We start from the raw sequence: 12,881 nt of genomic DNA, 5'->3' as shown, positions 1-12,881 counted from the left end.
TCATGTTGATTTTCTACTAATGGCCACATGAAGAGCTTGAATCCAGTCATAGTGACATGGCGAAATAAGTGAACCATGTGACATGAAGAGTAATTCAAAGTCAACTCATCCAAAACTATGGCACAATAACGCACTCAAACAGTTTCAAATACATATTTATTTAATCTCCAACTCTGTATCAATCAGACAGAGATGACAGACTCAAAAACAGTGTACAAAAACAGACGTCTATAGAAAAGTATGCTTATATTGAAATATGTCCAAAGGTTTTATAACAAAACATTTAACTTAAAAACGTTTAAAGTTGAAGAATCTTGACGAGTACAATGATAAAATACCAACATACATATACAAATGTACATCTTTGTGTGCATGTTATGTGTACAAAAGTGTCATTGCAAGTCACTCTGCGCATGATTGACCATTTAGAGAAATAGGTCCTTTTTCATCTCGCATTTCAAATCTACTGCTGTGCACAATCAGTATTGGGAAGGCACTTTGCAACAGACCAACATAACAATACAAGAAAACAACACAGGTAAGTATCTAAGCAATCAATCAATAAAAACATCCTATAAATTGAACTACCAAAACAGGTGCGATAAACAAACAACCAATACCACCAGATGAATTTAATAGCATGTATGGGCGATCACCAGTGTTGCATATCATATGAGCATATTTCTAAAAACAGCATTGTCTCTTACTTATCCAATAAATAACACCAACAGGCCTTTAATTGATTTTTACTCCATCCACTGTGTGAAAAGCATCACTATTCAGTGGGGATATTAAAAGCAATAATATTGATTAATATGGCCTAAACAGACTGATTGATCAAAGCCATGGGTGGCAGAAGTAAACTGGTAGAGTACACACTACCAAAACAAGGTAACAGCACAGTGAACCAGACCTGGATTCAAATAGTATTTGATTTAGCTTACCTGGCACAATAGAAGAGTCCCACAAGTGCAAAACCCACCCATCTGTCACTCAAGCCAGACTCAAGCAAATGCTTTCAAGTACTTTTTGAACCCAGGTCTACAGTGAACAGGGATACTTCTGTCACCATCCAGTGAACAACCGCATCCCAACAAACATTTATGTCCAAAACAGTACACAGCAGATCATGGGCACTCACAGTGAGGAAAATCGAACAACCACCACCAAAACTTGGCAAGGAAGGAAAAAAAAGTTATATATAGATATATCTAATGATTGATTTAATCTTTAGTCGATGAATGGGGATTTTATATAATCAATCATTCGATATATATATGCATTCGGAAAGTATTCAGACCCTTGACTTTCACCCAATTTTGTTACATTACAGCCTTATTCTAAAATTAATTAAATACAAAATGTTCCTCAATCTACACACAATACCCCATAATGACAAAGCGAAAACAGATTTAGACATTTTTGCAAATGTATTAAAAAATGTATTAAAAAAATACCTTATTTACACAAGTATTCAGACCCTTTGCTATGAGACTCGTAACTGAACTCAGGTGCATCCTGTTTCCATTGATCATCCTTGAGATGTTTCTACAACTTGGAGTCCACCTGTGGTAAATTCAATTGAGTGGACATGATTTGGAAAGGCACACAACTGTCAGTATAAGGTCCCACAGTTGAAAGTGCATGTCAGAGCAAAAACCAAGCCATGAGGTCAAAGGAATTGTCCATAGAGCTCCGAGACAGGATCATGTTGAGGCACAAATCTGGGGAAGGGTACCAAAAAATGTCTGCAGCATTCAAGGTCCCCAAGAACACAGTGGCCTCCATCATTCTTAAATGGAAGAAGTTTGTAACCACCAAGACTCTTCCTAGAGCTGGTCGCCCGGCCAAACTGAGCAATCGAGGGAGAAGGGCCTTGGTCAAGGAGGTGACCAAGAACCCGATGGTCCCTCAGACAAAGCTCCAGAGTTCCTCTGTGGAGATGGGAGAACCTTCCAGAAGGACAACCATTTCTGCAGCATTCCACCAAGCCACTCCTCAGTAAAAGGCACAACAGCCCGCTTGGAGTTTGCCAAAAGACACGTAAAGACTCTCAGACCATGAGAAACAAGATTCTCTGGTCTAATGAAACCAATATTGAACTCTTTGGCCTGAATGCCAAGTGTCATGTCTGGAGGAAAACTGTCACCATCCCTACGGTGAAGCATGGTGGTGGCAGCATCATGCTGTGGGAATTGTTTTCAGCAGCAGTTACTGGGAGACTAGTCAGGATGGAGAGAAAGATGAACAGAGCAAAGTAGAGAGATCTTTGATGAAAACCTGCTCCAGAGTACTCAGAACCTCAGACTGGGGCGAAGGGTCATCTTCCAACAGGACAACCACCCTAACACACAGCCAAGACAACGCATGAGTGGCTTCGGGACAAGTCTCTGAATGTCCTTGAGTGGCCCATCCAGAGCCCAGATTTGACCCCGATTGAACATCTCTGGACAGACCTGAAAATACCTGTGCAGCAACGCTCCCCATCCAACCTGACAGAGCTAGAGAGGATCTACAGAGAGAATGAGAGAAACTCCCCAAATACAGGTGTGCCAAGCTTGTGGCGTCATACCCAAGAAGACTCAAGGCTGTAATCGCTGCCAAAGGTGCTTCAACAAAGTACTTAGTAAAGGGTCTGAATACTTATGTAAATGTGATATTTTCATTATGGGGTATTGTGTGTAGATTGATGAGGGGAAAAAAACGATTAAATGAATTGTAGAATAAGGTTGTAACTTAACAGAATGTGGAAAAATTCAGGCAGTCTGAATACTTTCTGAATCCACTGTATATGAATGAATGTTATATACACTCGTTACAATCACAATATAACGATAAATAAAAGCCGGAATGTACTGAAAGTAATAAAGCAAAATTATCTGACAAACAATGAGACTAAAAGCCTTCTTGTTGATTAGATTCGGAGGACAAAAGCACATATCAGAGAGCACCAAACACATCCAGATATTTCAGCATACATACTCACTGTCGCTCCCTAGTTGGTCTCCTGTATCTAGCATAACTTAGACTAAAATCAGTACAACACATCGACATCTCAAACATCAACTCATTAAAAAAAAAAAAAAAAAAAACTTTGTCCACAAAGCATACAGGGCAATCAATAAATTAATAAAATATATTCTACATTTCTCACGATTTCTAATAGTCAAACCTGAACTTGGTCCCTGTTGAATATCTAGAATTGATTTCACGTGACTAACAAATACATCTGTTCTCTAAAATTCTGTAATAAGAGAATAGAACTTTCTCAAATGGAACAGCCACAGGGTTTTATCCTTGCCCTGCAGAAACTGATAGAATTGACTATGATTCTATTCAGAGTTGGACCAGAGTTCCAGAGAACTCCAGAGTTCCATTTGCAGCCTCGGCCCTTCAGGAGCTCTGTCTGAAGTAAGGGGAAGCTTGGGTTTGACGGTTTCACCGCAGCTGTGAACAACATATTGATAATAACAAAGCAATTCAAAATGACCCAGTAAACGCATGTACTAACCCATTGGTTACAAACCACACTCTGTATTTCCATTACCTGACATGATAACAACAGCATTTACTAATATATTTTTCTTATATGTGCATGTGTTTGGTAACGGATCTTAAGGGCATGGTTATGTCATAAACAACAATACAAATACAATCAAAAAGGAAGATAACTGCTTTCTAAAATCCGCTGTCTAAGTTGCTTAATGTTAAAATAATTCATGTTAATGTACATTTTATATTCTGCTCTGAAATGGTCTTCATAAAGAAATTCTGTATATAGATAGTAATAGCGAGCTCCATGACACAAAATGTAATAAAACAACAGTGAGCGATGATGCCATGAACAGCAGAGCAGTCTATAGACAACGCCAAGAGCAGTCTATAGACAACGCCAAGAGCAGTCTATAGACAACGCCAAGAGCAGTCTATAGACAATGCCATTCCCTTACATCTGATAGGCTGAACAGACCTAACTAGGGCAAATTTCCCACACAAATCTAGGTTCACTTCCCCCACATTGACCTATTGGTCACTTCCCCCCCACTGAGCTACAGGTCACTTCCCCCCCACTGAGCTACAGGTCACTTCCCCCCCAGCTCCATCCCACTATGTCCTGCCTCAGAGTCCACCAGCGACGAGGCAAAGGCAGACTGGACGATCTGGAAGCCAAATGACTCCAGCAGAGACATGTTCTGTTGAGGGGAGAAGGGTGAGCCCAGGGAAGGACCCAGCTCCCCCAGACCTGACCCTGACCCTACACCCACCACTAGACTCTTCTGGACCCCATGATGGTGCACTCTGTTGACGTGCTTATTGAGGTAAGACTTGGTGCGGAAGGTCTGGGTGCACTCGCTGCAAGGGAACTTCTTCACTGGAGAGTCCTGGCTGGTCTTGGCTTTAACGCCACCTGGTGGCGACCCTCCCACGGCCCCGGTATCGGTAGAGGTTCCGTTGCAGTCGAATGGCGTCCCAAGCTCCTCTTCCTCAGACTTGTGCGGAGACTTAATTTCGTCGCCGTTGGACAGATCCCCGAATAACGGCTCGTCTCCCTCAGATTCTCCTTGATGGGGGCATTTTCCAGCATTCTCCTGCCCGTCTGAGGTAAATACAAAGGGGGTGGGGGAGGATATGGAGGGGTGGAGGAAGGGGGGAGGAGAGGGAGAGTTGATAGGGTGGGGGTTGGGTAGAGGGAAAGGACACAGGGAGAGTCAGAGAGCAGGGGAAGTTTAAGGGGAGAGAAAACCTCAAATTAGACCATGTCCACGCAACACAAAATGTGTCTATTTAGACCAGCAGGCAGCACTGCTCTCCGGTTAGCCGCCACCACCACCTGCAACATGAACAGAGGACAGTTTACTGCTGTGTGTACTAAGCACCTGCTCCCATGAATCCCATTGGTTAAGAACAAAAAAGATTAGTATAGTACTGTTAAGTAGAATTGTACTGCAATTCTTAAAATACACGGTGTTCATTTATATTATAGGAACAGAGGGCACATTTGTTCAAATTATATAGTACACAGACATTCTGAAGCTTCATTCATTTACCCAATGGATAATACACTTTTCATTGAAAGCAAGGTCTTCCTCGTGAGTTTGTCATAATTTCTTTACACTTAAAAATGTTCAACCTGGACATAAGTGTTTATTGGTAACACTATGTGGCAGATTATTTGAGCTCAGATTGAACAATGTACAATATCGGCCCATAATATCTGATATGGAAAGGGCTATTGTATCGTCCAAATTTTTACAAAAAATGCATCATAAAAAAATAAAAACAACCGGTGTCATGTTTTAATCATGATGCCAAAACCACATCAGAACTACTTACGGGTCGACATAAACTAAGCGGCTTATTTCCAGGAAACCTTTTGCTTATGCATCCCGTCAACCAAATTTCCTTGACTCTTTATGCACATGCATCCCCTAGAGGTTGTTATCTTCTCGTCTAACCAACTCTTTACAGTGGAACTCTTGTTACTCGTCTAATCAGCAGGCCTTGTTAGAGCCGTTAGCCCCAACCCTACTGCTGGCCCATACTGACCTGGCAGAGGCCCGTGGAGGGGGTGAAACCCAGGCGGCCCGGCAGAGTGGCACTCCCAGAAATATGGAGCCCCCCCAGGCCCCGGTTTCCCCAGGAGCAGCTCGGGCTGCAGACCCAGGGAGGGAGGACCAGCCTGGGGGAGAAAGCAGTGACCATCTGCCTCTGGGAAGGTGACCAGCAGCCGGCGACTGGTGCAGAGGTCTACACCAAAGACAGACAGAGAGTAGAGAGGGGGCAGCAGAGACAACAGACAAAGCCAGCGGAAACCATATATACATCAATGTAGTCAGGATATTACCCAGACCTTACTAAGTATAATTTAGTAGCTTTACTTTGTCCAGTGATTACAATAGACAAAACAGTAAACAGTGAATGAAACTTTTTCCTGTATTACTTGCCAAGCCAGCCAACTTGATTTATTCTAAATAAAAGCAGTTTGCCAATAGATTTAGAATTCTGGCATGCCACCACATTGCAACAATTTTAGATCTGAGATAGGTAATCACTAGGAAGTCATTTTCTACAGCTAAAAAACTGAATTGAGTTCAAGGTTTTAACCTAGAATCTAAACCTCTCTCCACTAGGTTTGGGCGATATTCAGATTTTCATACTGTTTCTGTACCATACCAGGGTATACGTCATTACCGGAAGGGCACATAACGGTCGCACAAACCAATTTGGGGAACATGGATCTTGATCCAAGAGGGGATTGATTGTCTCTGCTGTAACCAAGAAGCTTGATCTTGCCATCTAGCTACTTAGGTAGCAAGTTAACAAACCAAATGCATAACTGGAGTTCGAGGCAGGGTGGCCGAGGTGGGCCCCCCCCTCCAACTAAAAAAATAAATCCAAGTACTGTTGGTATGTCTAAATACCCCGGTATACGGTATAACACCCAAGCCTACTCTCCACACAGCTTTACCTCCTTCTCGCTCTCTGCCAGAGTGAAGTACTGTACAGCCGAATCCATAGGCTGCTGCTAGTTGCCATGGCAATAATAGTTGAAAAAGGCTCCATTGAATCCAGAGGAACACTGCACAGTACTGTATGATTCAATAGACATGCAACATTATAGTGCATCATTTGGCCAATGGCCACAAGTTGATGGAGATGACAGCAAGCAACAAACAGCGTTTTCAGAAAGCGTTCACATTGCCATGCTGAACACAGACAGAATAGCATGGCACTAAGGCTATTAAGGCTAAACACAGTCTCTGTGTATGTCTGAGCCCTGACTGAAGAGCAACAAGGCCATTTGGAACATGGGGAGGCATACATGCACTTCTTTGTTGTAGCTTTTTATGAGCTGACCGAGTCCCTGACAACCTGCAGTATCCCAAAACTGACCATTGGGGGGCAGTGCCCCATTAGAGAAGATGCCAAATGCTGCAATTGCAAATGTGTCTCACCTTGATGAAGTCATGTTTTGTTTCAAGAAATAGGCCTATACATATTCTAACCCATTGAGTAAAAGTTATCCTTATTGATAGCTTAATTCACATGATCTCTGCCTAGTAAAACGCAAAAAGTGAAGTTCCCTAATTAACTTCCTCTCACTTTCCTTCTCCTCTCTTCACTATATAAACCAAGCAGAGGAGCAGACAACTACACATGCATGCTGATTTAGAAAGAAATCTTCTGCCATGGGCCTAAAATCTCTTTATATACACAATATCAGCCTGCTGTACATATGGTGCTTCTGAAGACATTGTCCCTACTGTTAGCTGATGGAGGCACAGAGGGGATGGATCCTTTAGCGTTAGCTTCACTGCGCAGGCACAGGCAGGAATGCCTATATGCTTTGTGTGCATGTTTGTGTATGCTTGTGTTTTTGCCAGGCTTTAAAAACAGATGCAGCAGGTTTTCCCCACAAGCAGCAGAGCAGATGATGATCAACACAAAGCAAGAAGAGACATAGCCTATGCTTGGAGGCAGGATGGAGCGGAACGGGGTGGGCGGCTGCTTGCCTTCCACTGTGCACTGGCGTCCCGTGTGGTAGGGGGCGCCGCTGTGCATCTGCGGCTCCCCGTGCAGCGCAGGGAAGGCACCGTGTGCTTGGGCAGTACGGGGGAGCAATGGTGAGCCATGGTGCGATTTTACGTGCACCTTAAGGTAGGATGCAGTGGAGAAACCTGGAGACCCAGAGAAGAACACAACAAAGGGCAGTGGCACTACACACCCAGCAGGGAGAGAATGGATGCGCTCTGTTATGTACCCAAAGATGACAGTGGGACAAAAAAACACCTCTTCCCCAAATCTGCCTTTCGCTGTGTAACTGTTTTATCTTCATGCAGACAATGATATATAGGAGATGGTAACAAAGGATAATAATATGATTTTTTTGAACTGAGCTGAGCTGTTGGATGTTGTAACAACCCTCAAAACCAAACTGAAGCACATCTAACTTCAAAGGCAAAGAAGAATATGAACCAACAAGAGGCAGGCTAACCACAAGCAAGAGTGAACAACATGCAACCACTGTTCTCCATTATCTAGGCCTACCACAAGAATGACACCATGTCCAGACAGGTAAATCAGGGCAAAATAAGCAAGTCAACCCAATACATTATCTTGACTTGGGGCAACATTTCTGACCAAGAGACAAACTGCATATGGGGATTGAAATAATCTACAGTAGTACACACATTAAGGTAAGACAAGTATTAAACCTTTACATACAAAATCAAGCCTTTCTAAAAAATAAAACATCAGTACTAACCACGTTTCCATGCAAGTCATACCGTATAAAAAGAAAAAGTAATGGCAGCTGTGATGGAAACAGGAAGTTTGGTTCAATTTTATAAATGCCGACTGTTAATATGTTCGTTCGACATGGTGGGATCTTTTTGTGTCTGTAAAATTAATTATGCGAGAAATGGTGGTGGAAACACCTTTATGCGCAAATATTGATATAATAACTATCATATCGAAGTAAACTTGGAGTCACATGATAGCATGGTGTGGTCCTCCCACTACGACTTAGGAAACCGTGCAGTTTATTAGGCTACAGATTAAATGAGTTATGATGAATTTCACAGGGTGGTGAAAGTGAACGGTGACCTTGATGCTCCTTTCCAATAAATATTGAGGGTTTTATTCTGGTGACATGATGATCGATGGATGACTGGCGTTTAATAAAATATTCTCGCTCTTATCCATCAGTGGCCTTGTGGTTAGTGTCTGCCCTGAGATTGGAAGGCTGTGAGTTCAATCCCCGGCCAAATCACACCAAAGGCTGTAAAAAATGGGAACTGATGCATCACTGCTTGGCACTCAGCATCAAGGAGCTAGATTGGGGGTGAGGTCCTGCGATAGACAAGCGTCCTGTTCAGGGGGTGTACTTGTACACCAAGCTGCCTCACTCTACAGGAGCAGGAGATCGGCTCATAGGACAGGAGCCGTTCTGGCTTGCACAAGCTGCAACTTACTTATCCATAATAATCTCATCATGCAGCCTACCCGCGCTGTTGGCTAAAGTTCATGTGCCAAGACCAGAGCAACGTTAGGCACATTTGTTACTTAACGCAACAATTTTTATGAGAAAACTAATCGGTAGAGTTGAAAATGATATGGAAACACATTGAACTTTAGATTTTTATTCGGTACATGAAAACTTTAGCGTGAAAAGTACATTTTCTGTGCACTGTCATCACCCACTGATTTTTATACACAACAAGTCTGTTTGGTGGAAACACACCACTGGTGGGAAAATGTGCATATCACTTTTATGCAGATTCTAGACTATTTGCATGAAATCTGTCACCAATTGGATGGAAACCTAGCTACTGTCTGCTAGCAAGTATCTGATAGGTGCAGCTGACAGCTCTATTTTGGATAATTCATTAACCAGATAAAAACATTACATTAATGAGACTACACGCATTAGCGTACAAGAGAGTCAATTAGAATGGCAGCAGGAGAATGTTCAGAGAGGCCAACAAAAATGAAGAAGAAATGGGAAAAAAACTGGACAACCCATGCTGACACTACAACTATGATCTGCAAATAGCCCATGATTGCAGTTCACAAGCTCTTCTGTAGAAAGCAACCAAAATGCTTTGCACCAGCTGATGGTTACTACAGTATTAGAATTGTAAACATTTTGGTAGATCATCCTTGTTGCAAGATGGCAATACCATGCTGGAAGAGAGGCAGGTTAACAAGAAAAACACAAAAATCTAAGACATAAGAAGATACCAGTCATAGATTGGAAGGTCCCGCCCTGATTCTCCTGACATGTATGTGGCGATGACGCTGCACCCTAGGCCTAAGGTTACCTTTGTTGCATATACCACAGTAGTTGTGAGGTCCTTCACTGTGTTTCTTGAGGTGGTCGGTCATGTATGCAGCTCGGAGGTACTTCCCACACATCTGGCAGGGGATCTTGTCCTCATGACAAGCTAGGTGGGAACGCAGGCGATCTCTTGTAGCAAAGGAAGCATTACAAATCTGAAGAACAGGTGGAAAATACAGGTAAAATAATATGCCCTCATACATGTTACGTACAGAAACAGTATTCATTTACCATCAACCTTTCAACCATATTCTAATCAACAAGAATGACAACTAAATCTTTAAAACATGCAAATACCACATTGACAGATTTGATGTGTGATGTTCATTCATTGTGACAAATATAGAATCCACATCCACTCTTCTAAGAGGATCCACTTGTTGCTGTTGTCTCACCTGGCACTTATGGGGTCTCTCTGTTGTGTGAACCTGCTTGATGTGTCCATTCAAATGGTCTGGCCTGAATAAATCAAACATAGGCATGTTGAGACAGATGCAGGCAGTAGACTACCGATTATGAATAAGACCACCATGTGTATTCATTATCCCTCCAAATCACAGAATGCTTCAGAGTAGAATAGGGAATGCACCTGGAACTAGTGGTTTTAGTATACAATTGCCCATTGCTCACCTGGAAAACCCCTTTCCACAGCTTTGACAGAGGTAGGGTTTACCCACAGATCCATCATGTGACCTGACATGGTATGACATCCTGTCCTTGCGCTTGAACCGCAGGCCACAGACATGGCAAGCATATGGCTTTTCCCCGGAATGAGACAACTTGTGTCGGTTCAGGTGGTAGACATCTCGGAACACCTTCCCACAAATGTCACAACCAACGTGACGTCTCGTCCTCTCGCGCTTACGGCTGTTTTCTAGGCCTACTCCTCCATGCAATGGCATGCCATTCTCCAACAGACCTGGCTGACCAGAGTGCGATATCGAGGTAGGGCCTCCCTCGCCAGACAAGCCGTCGCCGCTACTCGCGCCATGACTGGACGCTCCATGCTGCGCTTCGTGGTTTCTCAACCGCACAGCCTCTGTAAATGCCTTGCCACATATTCCACAAGGAAATATCTGCTCAATGTCTTCTTTAACGTCAGAGGTGCTGATGTTGTAATGAATAGGCTCCATGACTGTCCCCTTCTTTGGTCGCCCCCTGCCTCTCTTGGAACCCGAAGAGCCCTCTTCTTGGAACGGGTTGCCCGTCATCTCTGATGGAGACACGGGCTGCAGGACTGGCATGGAGGTCTGGGAGCTGCCATCCGACATGACTGTATCATTGGCCCGATTTCCATCCACATTATGCTTCTGCCCATTGTTGGTAAACAAGCCATTCCCAGTTGACATGTTGTCTACAGCCAATGTGAAACTAAATTCAGAGCCCCCCGTGGCACGGAATAAACTGACGTCGCCTCTTCTTGAGGGTGGAACAAGAATTTGTACATTGGACTGTTTGATTACTTCTTGGCATATCTCGATTACAGAACGCATTAGCAGAAATTTAGCAGCCGTCATCAACTCGGGGAAACATTCCAATCGTACCACAATCCTAGAGGTGTAGGCAAAGTCCAAAATGTCTTTAAAAACTTTGGGACTTATCGTATGCATCTCGAGCTCTTTCGCCTCCCCGTCGCCCTCCGTTTGACAACCAAAAACAGACTCGAAATACTCGCTGCACGCCGCCAGTACCGCCTTGTGGGCAGGGAAGCTCTCTTCGCCGACGCGCAAGATCACATCGCAAAACTTGCCTCCATCTTTCCTCTGAATGTTGAGGTTGTGTAGCATCTCCGCGCTATGCTTGCTCACCTGATAGGTGTATGAAGAATTCCACGACTGCTCCGCTATTCTCTCCATGCCGAATTCATGCAACATCAATTTTTGTTAGCGAGTAGGGGTGGCGAAACAAAAAAGTGTAAAGCTCAATAGTCGGGAGAAATTAAATAAAACCACGACGACCACCCCTCCCTCTCTAGCATCTAAAATGTAAGCAGCAGTGAAAAATGGTAGCCCCCCAGCTTCCTGTGAACTTTAACCTTTGGTTTCAAAGCGGGGTTATCGTTCAATTTTTTTTATTTCGCTTTGACATAAAGCAAGTGGGTCTCCGTTATGTCGAGTAAAATGTATTCGTCAAATAGACACTAGCTATTCAGGCTACATGAGGTTGAAGTTGTCAAATACATTCATACCATTTCTCTTCCTGGTTTCTCCCACACAACCCCCTCCCCCAGCCACAGGCAAGGTTGAGATGGGGTGCGTTCCTCTGCCCAGGCGTTGCTCACGCATGACAGATCTTTCAAAGCCTGGGTAGTGGCAACTAGATTCAGCCGCGCATCCGATTATAATTTTTACGCTGCAAATTGACTACACAAGCACAAAATTAGATTGTATTTGAAGATACATAATTTCATACCTTGATTACATTAAGACGATCATGACTTGTGTGGGAATACTAAAACAGATTTTTACCGAACCCCTGAAAGGTTTGACCAAAACCGTAAAAAAATAACACCCTTGAGCCAGCACCTGTTGCCGACCAGTGTTTTAGTAAGCTGTCAGTCAATGACTTTACACGCAACCATTGGGTGAGACATGCAATGTCTGGGCCCAAAGGCTACCGACTGTCCTGCGTGCAGAACAAGAGAACGGTACATATGTTAGAATAAATGGCAAACCATGCTTTAAAGAGGTTGAAACCAACCGTAGTTGATGGTGCAAATTGTTTCTATAACCAATGCCATTTTAGTGAACTAAAATAAAAATTAAAGCCTACTGTTCAAAGTTCAGATGCCTTTGGAGAATTGCACAACCATCTGCAAATAATAGCCTTGTCATGTTCTGAGTAAGGGAAAGAAAGTGAGAACCGAAACCCAATTTGATAAGATCTAAAAGTCCATGTCCATTATGTTAATTGTCAGCCCAATAGCAAAAATGTAAACAAACCATGAAGGCAATTCATTAAAACTGGGGGAAAATACCAGTCTTTAGTTGTCCGCTTTAACAAATCAGGCACCGGCCAAGATACAGTCTTTGCAACTCAT

General features: G+C 43.2%; 1 protein-coding gene across 3 annotated transcripts; it reads right to left on the bottom strand.

The window, feature by feature from the left end:
- Positions 1-3,002: 3,002 nt before the first annotated feature.
- patz1 (POZ/BTB and AT hook containing zinc finger 1) lies at positions 3,003-12,745 on the bottom strand. 3 transcript variants are annotated; one of them, XM_014167866.2, is made up of 5 exons: positions 10,472-12,745; positions 10,237-10,300; positions 9,825-9,996; positions 5,548-5,748; positions 3,003-4,597 (listed from the first exon to the last, which is right to left on the bottom strand). In XM_014167866.2, exons 1-5 carry the CDS (start codon positions 11,713-11,715, stop codon positions 4,083-4,085), a joined length of 2,196 nt encoding a protein of 731 aa, XP_014023341.1. In that variant the 5' UTR covers positions 11,716-12,745; the 3' UTR covers positions 3,003-4,082. The 3 variants fall into 3 exon arrangements, with proteins under 3 accessions (XP_014023341.1, XP_014023342.1, XP_045561756.1); XM_014167867.2 differs by lacking the exon at positions 5,548-5,748; XM_045705800.1 differs by lacking the exons at positions 3,003-4,597; positions 5,548-5,748 and adding an exon at positions 5,755-7,679.
- Between the last annotated feature and the right edge of the window lie 136 nt (positions 12,746-12,881).

The sequence above is a fragment of the Salmo salar genome, chromosome ssa22 (genome assembly GCF_905237065.1).
Source record: "Salmo salar chromosome ssa22, Ssal_v3.1, whole genome shotgun sequence".
In the NCBI taxonomy this organism is placed as follows: domain Eukaryota; kingdom Metazoa; phylum Chordata; class Actinopteri; order Salmoniformes; family Salmonidae; genus Salmo; species Salmo salar.
The sequence above is the reverse complement of the archived record's forward strand: the minus strand, read 5'-3'. Positions and strand labels throughout refer to the sequence as shown.